General features: G+C 47.7%; 1 protein-coding gene across 2 annotated transcripts in view; it reads right to left on the bottom strand.

The window, feature by feature from the left end:
• BCAS1 (brain enriched myelin associated protein 1) overlaps positions 1-19,481 on the bottom strand; it is a gene marked incomplete at its 5' end in the record, with an annotated part of 68,316 nt that extends 48,835 nt beyond the window's left edge. For both annotated transcript variants that reach the window (XM_080925706.1, XM_080925707.1), the window contains 3 exons: positions 5,342-5,907; positions 17,618-17,696; positions 19,410-19,481. In XM_080925706.1, the coding sequence (XP_080781832.1) occupies positions 5,342-5,907; positions 17,618-17,696; positions 19,410-19,481 (717 nt within the window). The remainder of the gene's footprint in view (positions 1-5,341; positions 5,908-17,617; positions 17,697-19,409) is intronic.
• Between the last annotated feature and the right edge of the window lie 233 nt (positions 19,482-19,714).

Raw genomic sequence — 19,714 nt, 5'->3', positions numbered from 1 at the left:
GAAATCACGACTAATAATTTCAATACTTTTTACTTCCCTTTCACTGTGGAAGAGTGGGTGCATGAGGGTGTGGTGGAGGGTTATGACCTAGTGGGGTTTTCTCAGTTCTAAACTTTTCTCTTGCAAAGGATGCTACCAAACAAAACAAAAAACCCCTTATGCTGGAAATTGATCACTCAAATGTAGAGTGCTTGTCTAGCATATACAAAGCCCAGGGTCCCATAAATAGAAAGTAAATAATATTATGGATAAAACGTTGTTCAGTGCTTCAATAAATAATTAATTATAAACTGGGCCATTTGAAAGGCAAGTGTGCTTGAAAACATTTTTTTTTTAAAGTGCATTGTCACTACACAGGGTTGAAACCAGTTCCCTAGCGAGACCCATGTTCTTAACTGGGTGTGATGGTTTGTATATGCTTAGACCAAGGAGTGGCACTATTAGGAGGTGTGGCCTTGTTGGAATAGGTGTGTCACTGTGGGTGTGGGAAGACCTCCGTCCTAGCTGCCCTGAAGGGAGTCTCCTTCGAGCTGCATTTGAAACAAGAGGTGGAACCCTCAGCTCCTCCTGCACCATGCCTGCCCGGATGCTGCCGTGCTCCTGCCTTGATGACAATGGACTGAACCTCTGAACCTGTGAGCCAGCCCCAGTTAAATGCTGTCCTTATGAGAGGGGCCTTGGCCATGGTGTCTGTTCACAGCGGTAAAACCCTAAGACCGGGAAATGACCAGATTTCAGATGGAAATCAAACAAACCTTAGAATATAAGAATCTAAGGACAGGAGAGATGGCCCAGCAGTTAGAACCTACGAAAAAAGTCACAAACACTGGGAACTACAGCCTCAGGGGTCTGTTGCTCTCTTCTGGCTCCGAGGGTAACACATGCACATAGTACACAGGACAAAACACCCATACGAGTAAGATAGAAACACGCACACGTATGTATGTATGTTTGTTTCCACTTTTCTCTGCTACTTAATATCTATTATACATATGTATTGCTATACATTATATGTTATATGTATATGTATGATGTGTAAATTTATATATGTGCGTGTGTATGTGTGTGTTTCCATTCCTCTGCCATGCTTTTCCGAGAGAGATCTAAGAATTCCTGATTACTCACTTCCTTCCTCCTTCCAGGAAGAAAGAGACGATCCTGTCCATTTTATTTGTTTTTCTAGTTGAGCTGAGTAACTGACGCATCCGTGTAGAGGCTCCAAGCTGGAAATGACCGCCCCTCTTTGTCTTTGTTCCCCGCAGACAAACCTTAATGTGAGTAAAGTTTGTCTGCATTTCCAAGAAGTCACTCCGGGGCTCCAGATAGGGGCTTGACGTCACCCAAAGCCGTTGGCTCATTGGGGAACAAAATTCTTACATTTGCCACACTGGTTGTTTGTGACTGGAGGTGGAGGGTAGGATGGACATAAAAAAAGGTTGTCGGTTCCCTCTTGTTTCCTGTAGGCAAGAGTGTCTTTCCTCCCTTCTTCTGTCTCAGTGTCTCTTCTCCTTGACCGGAAAGAAGGCTAATTTGTCAGCTTGATTCCCATTGGCTGAGACAGGTGAATAGCGATGTTCAACTCACGAAAATGTTCCCTTGCTTGCGTTTTTGTTTTGAGAGAAATCTAGACTCCAACTCACTCGTAGCTGAGGATGACTTTGAATTTCTGATGCTCCCATCTTCCATCTTTTTGGTGCTGGGGTTGTAGGCTTGTGCCACCATGCAATGCCGGGACCAGAGGATATTGGGCGCGCTAGGTAAACCCTCTGCCAGCTGGACTGCGCCCCCAGATTCTGGCATTTGTTTTCCTGCTCCCTAATTACTTTGTAGCCACACCCAGAGACACAGAATCAAGCTCACTCTTACACAGGGCTCAAGGTGGAAGATGAGTTTTGCTGCTGGCAGGGCAGAAGCCATGAGGGATTCTGGAAGGCAAGTCTGTCACATTCGTTCCGTTAGACTGTTGATTGCGTTTCACAATCAGAAGGAAGAACTCCAGCATTAATAACTGCCTCAGACTACTACGAACTCTTAACCCACTGTCTAGAATGAGTGTGTTGTGTATTTAACAAAGTTCCCAGCAGTGAGAAGTGCCGTTAGTGCTGCCAAATGGGGCAGCATACTTTCTAAGAACTGTTTGGTGTTATATAAAGAAACACACACACACACACACACACACACACACACAGAGAGAGAGAGAGAGAGAGAGAGAGAGAGACAAGACTGAGACAGAGACAGAGACTGAGAGAAACACACTTTGACCTTTTTTAAGATAACTTTCAAAATTCTTTTCCCAGTAATTCCTATACCAATTTATCCACAATTTTTGTTGTTTGTTTGTTGTTGTTTTGAGACAGGATCTTGTGTGGCCCAGGCTGGCTTCCTGCTCACTGTGTAGCAGAGGATAACCTTGGTTCTCCTGCCTTCACCTCCCAAGTGCTGGTATTGTAGACAAGCACCACCACATCCGGTTTACTGTCTCATCTTCTCACCAGGTGAGCATTTTTGAAAGTCGTGCTGGAAAGAAGGAGAGCAGGGAGCGGAAACAAGCTTGCTCTCTTCAGACTTGTATGGCTCAGAGCATCTCTTAAGAAAGTCTACACGGGCCTTCTAGAGGGCTCGGCAAGTCAAGGTGCATCGCTGCCGCCTGATGACTGGAGATCGAATTCAGGAACCCACATGGTGGAAAGAGGCAACCAATCCCCAAAGGTTGTCCTCAGACTTACGGGTGTGCAATTACACACACTGCTAAACAAACAAACAAACACACACACACACACAGACACACACACAAATAAATGTAATGAGAAGTCTGGTGGGGTGGAGACGGACTGAGGAGATCACGCTAGAACTACCCAAGCCAGCCATCTTTCTCTTCTTGCACAAGATCCCTGTTTAAGTAAGCAGTGCAGAACTTGAATAAATTTGTAAGCAAAAAGAAACATTGCTAGTTCTGAAGGAACCAACCACTCTTGGCAACGACAGCTCATCCTTGCGCCCGCCACAGAGATAGCCCTGGAAGGACCGTGGGAGAAACAGACACCCAGTGTCCTCTTTTAGAAGCAGTCAAACCGGATTTCCATTGTAGGATCGCTTTGCGCACGTGCGATGAGATGTATTAAATGCTCATCTTAGAACCCTGGTTCAGTTGGGGAGAGAGAAAAAAAAGCCCCATCCCTGCCAACCAGTTGGTTTGTGTGAATCACAGCTCAGTCAGCTTTCAGGCCTATAATTTATCTCTTCTTTGGCCTATGTGGTAAATGCCCCACTTGTCCATGAATTCTTGCCTTGTTTTAACGATGCTATGAGTCTGAATGTAGTTTTATAACGCACACAGATAAGACTGTCGTTCTGAAAACACAGATTTGTGTGTGTCCCCACCCCCATGGAGAAGATGTGGGGCAGTTATCTCTGTCCCGATTCACATCTTGGTGAGACTGTGGCTGGAATTCCAAACGCAGCTAGGACTCAGCGGCAGTGAACTGTGGGGGATGGGGTAGGGGGTGAGGGAGGGAGAGCTGACGAGGCAAAACCTGAGGCTTAATTTTCCCCGAAGAATTCTGAATAGATTCACCAACCCCTCAGCTTTGCATGGTGGACGTGCTAGCTCCAAGAGAATCTTATTGATTGGGAAATTTGATTCGTATTATTTTCTGAGGTCTGTATTTCCTCACTGTACTTTAAAAATTTGGTTTTCCCTCAAAACACAGAAGTAGGCCACAGGGGCTGGAGGGCTACTTTTTTGGTTTTGTTTTGCTATTATACACAGGCATTGTACAGGATGGACACCCAATATTTTACATTTCAATGATACTGAAACATGGGAATTTGTAGTCTAACCCAGCTAAGCATACGAGTCTCCTTGGCACGTGTAACAGAGAGGGGTCTTTATCCAGGAAGACACACGCGTTATAACTGAGGGTGGGGTGCTCTGGCAGACGGTTTTAGCTGCGAACATCCCCCGGGCCTGACTACATTCATACTCCCGTGATTCTAACCCAGATTGTGTCTCGAAGCCAGTTTCACCTGGGACCCCACTGCCATTAAATCTAGTGGCTACCTCCGAGGGTGTGTGTCCCTCACCCCTGCCCTACAGAGGAGGCAGACTTGGCAAAGCCCCACTTCAAAACTGCTCACGACGGAGTTCTTTGAAAGAGTAGAGGAGTATGCTAGGGTTTGTGACTAAAAGAACTCGCTGGTGGCTGCTGGTTTGATTTGTTTGATTAAGACGGAGGATTTGGCTGAGTCACTAGGCAACCGTGCAAAGATGGGCAGAGCAGAGCTCTTCACTCCCTCTATAAATAACTCTCTTTGTCCCTAATCCAGGTGACAGACTGACTTTGGAGCCAGACACCTAAAAAGCCTATAATGGTTAGAGAGGCTCACCACCTCTGAATGGCTCTCGACGCCCACAGGCAACGAAACAAACACAGCCAGAGTTTCTCTACACAGGCGAAATGTGTAAACAGTTGCCTGCAATCGTCGGGAACATCAGCGATCAGGTCACAGCCCCAAGAAGGGCAGCTTAGGGCTCTCGGCTTGTGCGTGGGATAGGATGCTTTCTGTGGTGAGGCAGACGGCGTGAGTCCAGACCCCTCTTCACATGTTGCTCACTGGACTGTGCGGTGAACTAGTACAGTCTGGGGACAGACGAGGGAAGGAGCCTTTGAAAATAAACTCCGAGTCCAGGTTTATGTGCATAGAGAAACATTGGTAGCAAGAGGCATCTATATATTAGTCTTATTGTCTTTTTTTTACAGTTTCAACTGTCTGGAATTTTTGGCTGGAATCTAATAGTCACAGTATGAAGGCTAATTCTTTTCTTTCCTTGAGACAGGGTCCTATGTAGCTCAGGCTGGCCTTAAGTAGCCAAGGATGACCTTGAACTTCAGATTTTCTTGTTTCTACCTCCCAAGTGCTGGGATTAAAAACCCGAGCTTCCACCCCTGGGGTGAGCGAGCACTGAGACCAAACCCAGGACTGCTGGACAAGTGTTCACCATCTACATCCCCGGCCTGGTGTTTAGGCTTGGTAGAAATCACTCTTCTCCCCCTGGTGTCCTTCTTTCTGGGCTCATAAACATACACACTGTACCCCGGGCTTGGATTCGGAGGCAATCCAATTGGATTTGTCTCTGTGTAAACCAACCACCACCTCTTTTTCATGACATAAACCAGGGTTTTGTTCTTTGCATGTTTCTGCCTACACAAATAAGGAGGAAGCTTACCTTGTCTAGGACCTCAGGTGACTGCAGGGTGATATGTAACGGTCTCACTCATCAGCACCCCCCCCCAAAGAAGCACCCACTGGAGAGGAAGCTGATAGCCTTCCACACACTTACCTCCCCCGAGGAGACACCATGGGGATTCCCCGGCACCGCGAGGGCCTCTGTGGCCTGTTCTTGGTCTTTGGAGCCTTTTGCTTCTTCAGGCTGGTTGACAACCGGCGCGCTTTCTCTTCCCTTGTCTAGTTTTAAGAATCTGTTCAAAAAGCTGAAATCCTTGGGCCTGGACGGGGATTCTGTCTGAGTCTCGGGTGGCAAAGGTGCCAGTGGGCCGGGGGCAGGGAGGGTCTGCTGCTTGGCCTCAGTGTGCCCTGGGGTTTTATCTGGAGCCGGCCCTGGTGCAGCTGCCACCGGAAGTGCCCCGTGCTCACTTGGGCCTTTGTTCTCAGGCACTGTGCTTGGGCTGACATCAAGCCTCCCCGAGGCAGCCGATGAATCTGTGCCTTGGTCCCCGGGACGTCCTGGTACAGGCCGAGAGAGTGTCAAGAAAAAATGGGATCTAGCAGCTGGTGCCTTGGGCTTGGCTTCTTTCCCAAGATTCTTTCCGCTGGCATTGGCCGCAGCGTGGGCCTCGGGGGAAGAAGTAGCCACATTATCCTTCGAGTTGCTTATGCCCAAATCGACTGTAAACACAAATATAAACAGTGGTCATTCAACAAGCCAGGAAATTCAGGGGAGAATAATGGACTCCATCTTTGGACACACAGCGTTCCTTCTGCAGACTGGGGTGGTTTTGTTCCCTGCTGTCGGCCCAGTAGACGTGTCCTGACCCTGTTCTTTCTGGAAGAGAGACCCTCCGAGGCTGATGAGGCTGAAAAGCCAATGACTGGAAAGTCACTACCTGCCATGCACTGTGTGAGTGACATCCAAGGCCCACTGTCATCTTTTGCTTCCTTGGAAGCCAGAGAGGTGTATACTTAAGTTTTTCCAATAGGAATCATAGTGTGTTTGCTGGAACTTGAGCTCCGGAGCTGGGAGATCTCTCAATCGCTTAATACACTAGACATCTGGGCCTGAGCTCAGTCTTCATCATGGGATTGTGTCCTATGAGTTATATCTAGCAGCCCACTGGCCCCAACCTCTTGAATGACCCTCTCATCCAATGCTGTGGTAATCAAACATTTTATAAGTATCCCCTCGGAGAGAATCTGAGGCCCATGGAAGGAGGTCCTCTCTGGCAGGGAGTAGTGGTCCACGCCTTTAATCCCAGTACTATGGAGACAGGCAGGCAGATCTCTGTGAGTTCCAGACCAGCCGGAGCAACACAGTGAGACCTTGTCTCCAACACACACACACACAAACACACACACACACACACACACACACACACATGTACACACACCACATGTACACACACACACCACACTCACACCACATGTACACACACCACATGTACACACACACCACACTCACACAACATGTACACACACCACATGTACACACACACACACCACACACACGTATACACACACCACATACACACACCATATGTACACACACATACCACACTCACACCACATGTACACACACACACACACCACACATGTACACATCCCCCCACACACACACAATCTTTTTTGAACCCAGGTGATTTAATTTTTTTCTGCCTTTATTCTTTGGTGAAGATGAGGAAACAGTAGACACCGCCGCCTCACCCCCCCGCCCCCCCGAGCCTCGTCATTTAGGAGATGGCACGAGTTAATATGTTTAAACTACACAGGAAAGTGGCTGAGATACAATAGCTGCTCAGTACGGGTCATGACATCTAAGCTGCTGTCACCGCTGATGAGGGAGACCACTGACACCTGGGCTCAAGCTGCCTTCCCCTCAGTTCCCAGGGCCAGGGCCCGACGGAAGCCGACTCCTGAGTTCACACTCCGTCTGTCTTCATGTAAGACATCTATTAGCACAGACTCTGGGGAATATGGCGACTAAACCAATAAACCTCAATACTCAGAAAGTTGAAGCCTTGAAGAGCAGGTGTGTCTTCAGACAGGAAGGCCGGGACAGTACAGATGTGGCCGGCGCATGTATTCTATGTGTGAAGATCCTCTACTGACAAGCGTTGACGTCCTGGGAGAAGAAGTCCTAACAAGATTGAGTTTCCCTCATTTATAAAGCGGGAATGTCAGTCTGGGAAGATACTCTTGCCTCACAAACGTCAGGACTCAAGTTCTGTCCCCAAAACCCGTGTAGCAAAGGGTGAGTGTCATGGTTGCACCTATAATTCTGGTCCTGGGGAGATGGAGACTAGGGAAGGGGGAGGGGGGACCCTTGGGGCACACTGTCCAGCCAGCCTAACCTGACTACCGAGTTCCAGGCTGCTGAGAAAATGAGAAAGCCTGTCTCATTTAGAAGAACAAAATGTAAAAAAAAAAAAAAAAAAAGAAGAAGAACAAAATGTGTATAACTTCTAAAGAGGTTATTCCCTGACCTTCGCCCCACACACCTGTGTGTTGCACATGCACCTGAACCCATACGAACATCTGCATACATGCAAGCATGTGTTCTTGCACACATGTGAACACAGGGAATAGGATAGTTTCCTGGCATGGCTGCCGTGATGCTTCAGGGGAAGCTGACCCAGGGCCTGGCCTGACGCTGTCTGCCTCCCCAGCCCCGCAGCACGTGCTTAGTGGCTGACAGATACCACGACAGTACTGAAGACGGCCCCCCATCCTTGCCAACGTCGCACTGTGTTCAGTATACATTTAGACAGGCCCAGATTGGTATCTGTTTGGGAGAAGTCAGGGAGCAGGAAAAGGCAGGGAGAGGATCGTCCTGGTTCCATTACACGTTAACACGAAATGATAAACACATGCCCACATATATACAAATCCATCAGCAGCCGCTCTGCCAAACTCTAGTGTCTTACAGTGTCTGGAGTCAGGAACAAGCCTATGAGGAGACCACCTTCTTGTGTGCCTTGGTGATCTCTTAGTAGCACAGAGGACAGAGAAGTGACTCAGATGAGGCCAATGAAGTCCCCAGCCAGTGTGTAGGCTAACTGAGCTAGCTCTCCCTTGCTTTTCTCCTGTGCTCCAGGACTTCATATGGGAGGAAAAAGAAGCAAACAGACCAGGCATCAAAGACGCAAGGCTCATCTTTGGCTTGTCAGAAATGGACTGAGTGTGTTCCGGGCCAGAGCTGGGGAGGGTGATGCTGACAAAGAGGAAGAGGCTGGGATTGAAACCAGGGAGAGGCTTTTGTAACCCCCTGAGAACGTGACTTGATTTCCCCCATTCACCACCTGGCTGGATACCAGAGGAATGAAAAGGTCTTGCAGCCATAGGAAACTAAGACGCTTTCCACGGGGCTGGGGGTAGGGGTGGGGGAGGGAGGAAGTGCCAGGAGTTTGCTTTGAAAAGGCTCGATACCCAATATGACCTAAGGTAAGGTATAAAAGCCAACAGCAGAAATAATCGATGTTCCTGTCAGGTGATAGCACTCACTGATGGTAAGAACTCCAAGGGAGTGGGCTAAGCGCTGGAAACTAGGTGGTTCTTACTGATAACAGAGTTGTTGAGGTCAGCGCTCCGGCCCTGGAAGCCTGGACCAGCTTTGTTTGGCCAACCGTCCTCAATACCTCGATTAAAAGACAAGGAATAGTGAAGACACGGATTTAGTCAACATAGTCACACCGGGAAGTGAGCCCATAAAGAAAGAGCATGGCTGCTCACCTGGCCTGGAGTCCCTCCTCGGGGTCCAACCTCCTGAGATCATTAGTGTCTGTCTGTTGTTTGAAATTGGCGCCTGTGTGTTTAAAGTTGTTCAGTCTTCTTGGTAAATTGATTTGCTTCTTTATCGCTGTGTAGCGGCTTTTTAAATCTCTTCGGACTATTTTTGGTTCCAAGTCGACTTTAACAGACACCAGGTTGTCTATGTGGTTTGTTTTTCTCGTTCCTATTTGCTGGATAAACTGTTTTGTTGTTGATTGTGTTTTGTTTTCCTTGGCCTCAGTCCATGAGAGTCTTTACTAGCGCAACGTGCTTCTTAGAACACAGTTGGTTCTGGACCTTGTAATGTACCCTCATTATGGATAGAGACGGTTTACACTTACGGTTATTATTAACCCGATTTCCCATCTCTGCATTTTTTTCCTTCTGCTTGGTGGAATCTATAATCGATTCTTTCCACTGTGTGCATTTTTTTAAAAAAAAATATGATTCATCATTTTTTTAATTTCCAACACTTCTATTTTTTTTTTTTTTTGAAACCCTGATTTCTTCACTGAGGTTTTCCTAGGTGGCCGACTTCCCATCCGTTTTGCTAACTGTCCCTCTGTGTTGCTGACATTCCTCTCCTGGGCCCGGGTTGGATTCAGCTGCTGCTTTGTGTGTTCCTCAGGACGTCAGCCATCTTTAAAAGAAAGCCTTTGAAAGCTTCCTGGCATCTTACTCTCCTCAGTGTCTCTGAGCTCAGGAGTCAGGGATTCTGGCTTTTGTAAAGGTTCTGCTGCTTTGCTTTCTTCCTCTTAACAGCATTTCTTTTTCTTTCCTTTTCTCTGTCGTGATTTGTACACTCCTTGATTTTGGATTTTTTCTTCTAGTCTTTTTTTGGGGGGCATTTTTTACTAAACTCTACTTATTTATTATGGATGTGGGACGAGGTGGGGGAGGGGTGGGAGTGCCCTGGCATATGTGTGGAGGTCAGAGGACAACCCGTGGGACTTGGTTCTCTCCTTCCACCATGTGGGTTCCACGTGTTGAACTTAGGTCATTGGCTTGGTGGCAAGCACTTGCTATGCTAGCTTGCTGGCCCATAAACATCTTCGCAGGAGCACACGGACAAAAATAACACAGAACGTCACAAGTTCAGTCGAGCATTTTAGGCAAGCACTGGGGGAGGCATCCTAGAGTGGACCCCCACATGGAAAGAGAAAACTATTAGAACTCCTTGTGCCCCCCCCACCCAATATATAGGAGCCCCAAGTGAACAGAGACTTAGGCTGTCTAATTACAGCCCCAAATGACTTTAGGAATGCCAGGCAGTAAGGGTAAGGCACAGAGCAGAGCCCTGCCTGGGGTGAAGTCTTGCAAGCACTGGGGGTCGGGGATCAGGGAAGACAGTGATGCTGACAGCAGAACAACAACCCTGTAACAAGCTGCTAGAGACAGACTCTTCTTTTCCTGAGATTCGATATCCCAATCCTTCCAGATGTTTTCAAAAGAGAAGCCGAGACTCCTCATCTTCCCTCTGCCAATAAAGCATCTATTTCCAAAAGCCTATGCTGTCTGTCCATGACGCTTGTTCTCCACATAGGCATCATTTCTGTATGTGTGTGGCTGTGTGTGTGTATGTGCGTGTATGGCATATGTATGTACATATGGGTTGTACTGGCTGATTGTATGTCAACTTACAAAAGCTGGAGTTATCACAGAGAATGGAGCCTCCCTTGAGGAAATGCCTCCATGAGATCCAGCTGTGAGGCATTTTCTCAACTAGTGATCAAGGGGGAGGTTGATCCACAAGGAGCCCATTGTGGGTGGAGCCATCCCTGGCCCAGCCCATTGTGGGTGGTGCCATCCCTGGCCCAGCCCATTGTGGGTGGTGCCATCCCTGGCCCAGCCCATTGTGGGTGAAGCTATCCCTGGGCTGGTAGACATGGGTTCTATAAGAGAGCAAGCTGAGCAAGCCAGGGGAAGCAAGCCAGTAAGTCACATCCCTCCATGGCCTCTGCATCAGCTCCTGCTTCCTGACCTGCTTGAGTTCCAGTCCTGACTTCCTTTGGTGATGAACAGCAATGTGGAAGTGTAAGCTGAATAAACCCTTTCCTCCCCAACTTGCTTCTTGGTCATGATGTTTTGTGCAGGAATAGAAACCCTAAGACATGGGTACACATGATATCACTCTACTATTTGAGATAGGGTCTCTCACTGAACCTGGAGTGTCCTGATTTACCTGGACTGTTTGCTTCCCAAGTCTCAGAGGTACTCTTGACTCAGCACTGAAACTATAGATGTGATAGGTTTGGTGGTGTGCTGAAGATCCAAACCCTAGTCCTCATGTTTGTATGACAAGTACTTCCCCATCTCTCCGGCCCCTCCAACATCACTTCCTACCCAGTCTTGTTTTACACTCACTTCCTGATACACTGATACCCTGATCTATCAGAATAAATCACAAAGGGTCCATACACTGCTCAGCAATCACAAAGGGGTGCTGTTACAAATCCTGAAGATGCAATGGGAGTTTGCAGAATTAGGGGAGTTTGCATGGGTAACATTCTTGAATCAGACACACAATTACTGTCATATCAGGATCCAAACACAGTGGGCAAAGCAGCTCTTTGTAGAGGGAGGGAGGGAGATGTTGAGTTCTTCAAAAGAGTGTTCTATTTAAATATCAAAGGGCTTTAAGACTCCCTTGGGATAAGAGATAAAGACCTCAGAGAGTATACTGTAATGACCCTCTGCAGGTTGGATTGGGTAGGGTCAGGTCGCATAGCAAGAGTCAAATGACACTTCAAACAAGCTCTCTGTGCTGGGCAGATGCATTTGTTGTTCTGAAGTGTCAGGGTTTGGGGGCTGAGGCCTGTGGCTCAGAGGAAGATGGGAGACTTGGAAACTTCACTGACCGATCAGATTTCAAGCTTTCTTCTTTGCTCTCAAGAGCCAGGATGTCTTGGCCAGGAAACCCTAGCACACACAAACAACAGAAGGGGGCTTTTGGACATGAGGGATGAAGTCTTGATTACCAGCTTGATTTGCCTAGACACTGAGTGATGTCGGGGGGGGGGGGGGGGGGATCCAAATGGACTATTAACCCTGTGCTGCCCAGAACGTTTTCAAGAGGCCACAGTGAAGCTCAGCTCCCCTGGGCAACACCGGGGCAGTGACATCACCTTCATCTTTCCTCCTCCCCACCTTTTCCCATCTGAGTTAGTCTTGGGGTTTTTGCTTGTTTTGTTTGTTTGTTTGTTTGTTTTTCCTTCTTAAATCAGGCGACGATATGCATCTGACTTGTCTTTCCTGCCAAAATTGGTGACTCTCACAGTCATTCTCCTTCCTATATCTGCCTCCTACCCTTTTTGCAACTAACAAACATCTGCAACCCGATGTGGCTCCTCAAGTATTCTCATTATTTGTACATGGTGGCTGTGTTTATCATTGTGAGTGGATGTGAAGGCCGGAAGAAGTCAATTATCAGGTTCTGTTCCTCAAATGACAGCCACATTCTATCTATCTATCTATCTATCTATCTATCTATCTATATCTATCTATCTATCTATCGACCTATCTATCTATCTACCATTATCTTATCCATGAATATTCTAGAAGTTTCTATATTATTTCTTTACTCTCCCCTGTCTTAGTTAGGGTTTTACTGCTTGTGAAGAGACACCATGACCAAGGCAACTCTTATAAGGACAACATTTAACTGGGGCTGGCTTACAGGTTCAGAGGTTCAGTTCATTATCATCATGGCAGGAGCATGGCAGCTTCCAGGCAAACCTGGCACTGGAAGAACTAAACGTTCTACATCCTGTTCTGAAGGCCAACAGAAGACTGTCTTGCAATAAGCTAGGAGGAGGGTCTCAAAGCCCATCCCCCACAGTGACATACTTCTTCCAACAAGGCCACAGCCCCTAACAGTGCTACTCCTGATGGGCCAAGCATATTCAAACTACCACATCCTCTACAAACAGGTCTGTCTTAAACTTTTCTTTCTTCCTTAGACTGGAAGAGCAAATGTGGAGTTGCTATCCCCAACCAATTTAATTAAAATAACAACAAAACCTACTGCCAGATTTCTTTCCAAAAACAGCCTAGAGATTCAGAGCAGCAACATGATATAGTTACTACCCCCTCAGCATGGAGAAAGTCGATCGGACACTATGTTAAGCAGGTTTAAATATTAAGTAGATTGCCAAAGAAGGTAGTACCTTACTCTTCTTGTGCCCACAGCTGTTAGGACATCAGGGGGAGGGCTCTGGAGATGGGGTGGGGTAAGAAATCAAGTTCTCGGTATATGGAAAACTGCCAAACTTAGTTTGTTAGTTTGGAATTCTGAGAAAGATCATCAAATAGGTGCTATGGGGCAAGGGACCAGGGGAGCAGGAGGCAGGAAACAATCAGATTAGAATGGAATCACTATTTCAAAGGTAGATGGTCATCATGTACATCTGAGGATGCTTTGTGTCATTGTCACTGTAGAAATGCAGTCAAAATAACAGCACAGTTCCACTCTACTCCCACTGAATGGCCATAACGAAACAGGTAGACAGTAGCCAGTGCTGGTAAGGATGCTGAGCAACTGGGGCCTATGTGCTTCAGTGACAGGGATGCGTGTAGTGTGTTTGGGCAGAACCCTGGCAGATGCCTTGGGTTGGGGGTATTCTAAGCGAAAACCCTAACCTGAGGCTGTCCCCGGAGGACCTCCAATCTCTTATTGGCTCCTCCCAGAAGCCACACGTAGAGATGTGAAGACAGGACATTTCTACAGGACATTTCTAGCTCCCTGGAACTTCCGTCTGACTGAGTCTTCAGCGGCTCCTCAGCCAGCCTCACATTTCCAAGGTATCAGAATCTCCCAGAAGTCTGGAGAAAGCTGTATTGGCCCAGGCCTTGAGTACATTTCCTGTGTTGAGCCCTGGGACATGCTGTGACTGATGGCAACCATCCCTTTGCCCCCAGAGACTTCTAAAACTTAAATGATGTTCATGTGTGCCTAGCTGTGAGTGAGGTGCTTCACGTGAGTGGGTGCAAACTTGCATGCAAACTAGATGCCTTGGGGATCATTTCCTCAGTATTAACTATCTTGTTCTGATACAGGATCTCTCTCTCCCTCCCTCCCTCTCCTTCCCTCCCTCACTCTCTCCCCCTCCCTTCCTCCCCCCCTCCTTCCTTCCCCTCCTAGCTGGAGACTTGCCAAGTAGGCTAGACTGGCTAGCCAGTGAGCTCAGGATCTATTTCTCTCCTCTCCATTGCTGAAATCATAAGCAGAGGACACAAATCCAGCCTTTTTTTTTTTTTTTAAACTTCAATTCTGAGGATCAACTTTCCTGACTCCAGTACTTAATTGATCCCCAACCCCCTATCAGACTTTCATGGAAGCATTTCTAAAAGGTAGAGTAGCCTGTTTCGAGCCTGTAACCCCAGATAGGGTAGGATGAGGCAGGAGGAATTACTCCAGGATCAGAATGAGCAAAAGCAACAAAACCCCAAACTAAAGCAGACAGAGCAGAAACGGTGGATGCTCAGAGAAAACAGACATTATTAGCATCTGCCCCAGGCCCATCATTTTTTTTTTCACTGTCAGGCAGCTATGATTTTGTGCACTGTCTGAAACAATTCCCCAGGGATCAAAACTGTCAAATTCTCACTCACTCTTCGTATTATCAGCAGAAACCCTATTTTTTTTTTTTTACTTGAGTAGGGGATTTTCAGTTCGCTAAGCTCATTCCGCGTACGTGAGCACAGACACACGCGAATATTCCAAGGGTGCAAAATGATACAGTTGACAAGGGATGAAAGGGAAGATGTTAATTCTAAGAAACTCCTTATCCGTGTGTGACAGACAGGCATCAGCCTAGGGGAAAAGATGCGCTCCGGTTAGATCAGTCACGTGTTGGCCTCTGCTATCAACTGTAAGAATGGAGACTTTTGTCTTTTAGAGAGAGTAAACTCACTAGAACAGAATCTATGAAAGAGAGAAATGGGACACTTTTATTTCCCCAAAGAGCTGTGAAGTTTTAGGAATTAAATAGCCAGGAGGGGAAATCCGGCCAGGAAAGATTGATTCACCCAGGGCAGCAGTGACTAAGGTTGGCGGTGCGATCTACTATGGACTTCTGTAGTTGGCTCCTCCCTTATTCCTTCCAGTTCATCCCTCAGAGCTGTTCAGGCAAACCTTGGATGGGGCTATTCCATCCCCCACCAGCAGAGCTACACCTGGCGCCGCCCCTCCCCGCCCCCTCCTTTCCCCTCTCCGCCCCCTCCCCGCCCCTCCTTTTCCCCTCCCCGCCCCCTCCCCGCCCCTCCCCGACACCACACCCAACTCAGGTTGGTTAGATTGCAATGCCTGCATGCAATGTGACACCAAATGACTACAAATTCTGGGGCTTAATGCAACATAGGTATCTTAGAGCTCAGAAGGTCAGACGGTAAAAGTAGGTCAGCTTTTAGAAATTTCCATGCCTCAGAGGCTGCGAACAACTTAGCTTATGGTCCCCTTCTCTACAGTCAAGTCTACCAGTATCCATCTTTAAGCGGCCCCCCCCCCATCTCCCTCTCTTTCCCTCCCTTCTTCCCTCTCTCCCGCTAACATCTGTTCCCAATGTCACTTCTTTTTCCTGCTCTGTCCCCCTTCCTTCTTTCTTTACGATGATGCTTTGGATAACATTAGACCTTCACGAATAGGTCCGGAGCACCTGTCCATCTCAGCCACCCACAAAGCCTTCTTTGGTGACCCCTAGGGAAGGTATCACGCTCACAGGTCCCGAGGCGACAGCATCTGGGAGGAAGAATATTGTTTTGCACATCGCCTGCCCTCACTTGCAATACTCTGTGTCTTCACAACCACCCACCTCGTAGGTACCTACGCCATCCCAGTGTGTAGATCCTCAATGAGGATGCTGATCAGCTCTGAGTTGCCCAGACTGTCCAGGTGAAGGGATTAAAAACCCTTACTCTTTTCTTACGAACCCAGACACAAGCCACACACACACACACACACACACACACACACACACACACACACACACGTGAGTCAACATCTCTACGATATGATGACAGAGAGGGTGGAATTCTTTCAGTGATGATTGTGCCACCTCCAGAGTCCCAGTAACCGCTAGTGAGTCCAGCCCATCCTTCCTGCCCACCCTACACCTCTTCCTGTACTGTTCCCAATGCTCACTTCCTACCCCAACCTTCAAGTCTGATTAAGAGTGAAGGTGACTCAGGTGTCTCTCTGGAGAACAGATGTGTCTTTTAAGGCACATTTGTGTGTGTGTGTGTGTGTGTGTGTGTGTGTGTGTGTGTGTGTGACTAAGGAACAGAATGTTGATTAAACAGTAGCTGTATTATCTCTGCTCAGACAGCTTGATTTAGTCGAATCCTTGCCTAGCAGCTCCCGAGGGGAGGTGTACGAGGGCTTTTGCAAAAAAAACGGAAACAGGCCAGAGAACAATTGTCATCCATGATGGTTAAAAGTCCCTTTGGCTTTGATTCCTGGGATCTCTGGGCTTAGTGGCATCTCTTCTTGCTTTTCGTGGCACAGGTAAGCTGGGGTAGCTGCCTCCTTCCCGTCTTGCCAACAGGAAAGGGCTTGCCAACAGCAGAGGGGCTGTGGCATTTCTGTTCCCGACAACTTATGAAATGGAGAAGTACAATGACTTTGCTTTTAAATGTGTATGCACGAGTGGCCATGTGAGTTCATGTATACTGCAGGCATGCAGGAGCCCGTGGGGGCCCGAGGAAGGCATCAGATGCTCGGAACTGGCTCTGTAGATGGTTCTGAACCTACTGTGTGAGCTCTGTGCAGGAGGTGTTCTTAACCACTGAGCCATCTCCTCAGCCCCAGAACAGCCCGCCTTTCTATATGGATAATTGATTAGGTCTGGACTGAAGGTGTGTGGAAGGCTTTGTCCTTTAAGACTATGATCTCTGGGGTGTCTGGTTTTGTATCTTCCAGTTCTCCAAAGTCACACAGGGAAGGAACCCCTACATGCAACAGGGAGGCGGGGCTGAGTTGATCATTACACAGCCACCAACTGCAATAGACTCACACCTTGCTTTGTGTCATGTGACATGTGTCAAATCCCATAGCCAATGAACTGATAAGCAGGGGCTCTAAGTTAAGTATGCTGACCCCAAAAGCCAGACCCCTACTCTTTCTCAGTTGCTTCTTCTTGGCCACTGAGAAGGCCAGCCCACAAGTGCTGTCATGGCTTGAATTGTATTTCCCCGACGTTCCTAGGTTCTAGCCCCTGTGTAAGTTGCCATATTTGGAGACCAAGACAAGGTCGTCAGGGTGGCCCTGATACAGTATAACTGTTTCATCATGACAGAGGGATTTCAGGTCCACAGACACCCAAATAGAGGGAGATGCTGTGCAGATACAGGGAAAAGCCAAACATCCTTGAGTTAGGATGGCCTGAACTTGGTCTTCCCCAGAACTCACAGGAGAAAACTTGATGATATCTAGATTCTTACTCTAACACCATAAGCCAGGCAGCTTCCAGCATATAAGCACCCAGTGTTTCTGCCACCCCGGGGAATAAATAGGTGAGCTTTAGAGAAAAGCTTGTGGCTCTCACTTCCTCTGTTTACTGTACGTAAGACCAGGGAGCCCCCACACTCCAGCGACATGGTCTTCACACACAGCACTGACCTTCCTCGTAGTGTTGAATCACACGAGTGGACACCACCACTGGATTCCCATTCTGAACACACTCGCTGTCAGATGTCACCTGCAACAGAACAGATGGTTTTGGTGCTCTGGTCACGGGAGGGACTCACGGGAGAGCCTCAAGGCGACAGGAGCATCTTCCAGAGTCAAACCCAAAGGTTATGTTTGTAGAACCCACCAGCTTTCTATCTGGCTGGATTCCTGTCATCATAAGGATGGCTCCCCAGGGTCCATGCTCCATCTTACCAGCCTCACTCCAGCAGGCAAGTCCTTGAGACACAAATGGGACCACAAGGGGCACTGACTCATAAGGAACCGCGTAGGAATTTAACATGGTGATTCTTTGTCTGCGAGGCCAACTTCACTTGTCTATCTTGGCCCCATGAGTGCAATCATTAGCCAAGCCTTTTATGAACACACCTGTGACATACAGGAGGTTTACTCTGTGTGTGTATAGATGCACATGTATGTTAGCACATGTAATCTAGAGTATCTGCCTTGTTAGCTGCATGGATCCGCCTGTCTTGACCCACTCAGGATCCATACATACAGTCTGGCTTTTTTTTTTTTTTTTTTTTAAATGTGGGCTCTCGGAATTGAACTCAGGTCCGGTGCTTGTGAGGTAAGCATTTTACCAACTGATCTAACTAACTCCCTAGCCTCTTGACCTCAGATCTCCACAGACATCTTTTAGGAGATATTCCTAACGGTAACTCACCACCAGGGATATATGTAAAGTTACCAAGGAGCTTTGAAAACACTCCCCTCTCCTCTGAATCCATATGGCTTCCGGTTAAATTGCTCCGAGGGGAAAGTCAGATACTGTGATTTTAGAGGTTTCTCCGAGGTTCAATGTACAGCTAAGGTCTTGCATCATTGGAAAACACCTGGGGTTATCAACCTCAGTATGGTTGACATTTGGACTTGGATATTCGTTTGTGTGTGTGTGTGTGTGCATGTATAATTCATGTATGTGTGTTAATTCATGTGTGTGTGTTAATTAATGTCTGCGTGTGGTAATTCATGTGTGTGTGTGGTAATTCATGTGTGTGTCTGATAATTCATGTGTGTGTGTATGTGTGTGTGTGTACTTGCACACACATGCACATGTGCATGTGCTTGCATATGTGTGTATGTCCTAGTCACTGTAGAACAGTCAGTGACAATTGTGGCCTCCATACATAGGATGTCAGCAACATTCCATTCCCGAGTTAATTATCAAAGAGCTCTCCACACATTGTCCTGTGTCCCTCAGGAGAACACTGGGAAACAAAAGCCTGTACCCGGAAGCCAGCCTTGAAACAGCTACTAAACCGGCTCTGCTGAAGACACCCGGGAGGTGGTTGAAGGCACAGGCTCCACAAATCACTGTCTCTTCAAATTGCTCCACTCTCACACGAGGTCTCTCTCCGAGTCTGCATTTGGTGGGGGACTCCTCATACGTGCCCATGTGTGTGAATGCAGAGGTCAGAGGTCTCCCTGGGGACCCTCATGTCTCTGTGCTGCCATGCCCAACTTCTTACACGGGAGCTGGGGGATCAGGGCTCAGTTGCTCATGCTTACACCGCAAATGCTTTACCCACAGAGCCTGCGCCCCTCTCACACAGAGCCCAGATTTGATGCAGCTCCGTGGTAGGACTTCAGCTCCCCTGACTGAGAGTCACAGCAGTGGCCCTCACACCCCACCTCTCTTCAGTGAGCCCTGGGTAGGCAGAATAGAACCCTCTGGAGTCCACATTCTGGTGTCTGGTGTGCCAGGGGCTGAGCGCACTACCTTGTAGGTGTCTGCTTTCAGGTCGTGCTCCTGGTCTTCAGTTCTTAGGGGGACGCTCATCTGGTTTCCCATTGTACCTGCAATACAGAATGGGGAGAAAAAAAATCAAAATACCAACCTAAGTCTTGGCACCTGCATGTGAAGCCAAGATATAGACAGAAACTCCCATTCTGGGTGGCACCTGGCACCTGGCTTTCGCCTTGTTCTCCACAGTGAAATTCACGGGGAAGAAAATTGCAATGTCTTAGATACCATTTTTTTGGAATATATTTTTGAAAAGGTTTATTAATTTTTATTTTATCTGT

The sequence above is a fragment of the Micromys minutus genome, assembly GCF_963924665.1.
Source record: "Micromys minutus genome assembly, chromosome: 11".
In the NCBI taxonomy this organism is placed as follows: Eukaryota; Metazoa; Chordata; class Mammalia; order Rodentia; family Muridae; genus Micromys; species Micromys minutus.
The sequence above is the reverse complement of the archived record's forward strand: the minus strand, read 5'-3'. Positions and strand labels throughout refer to the sequence as shown.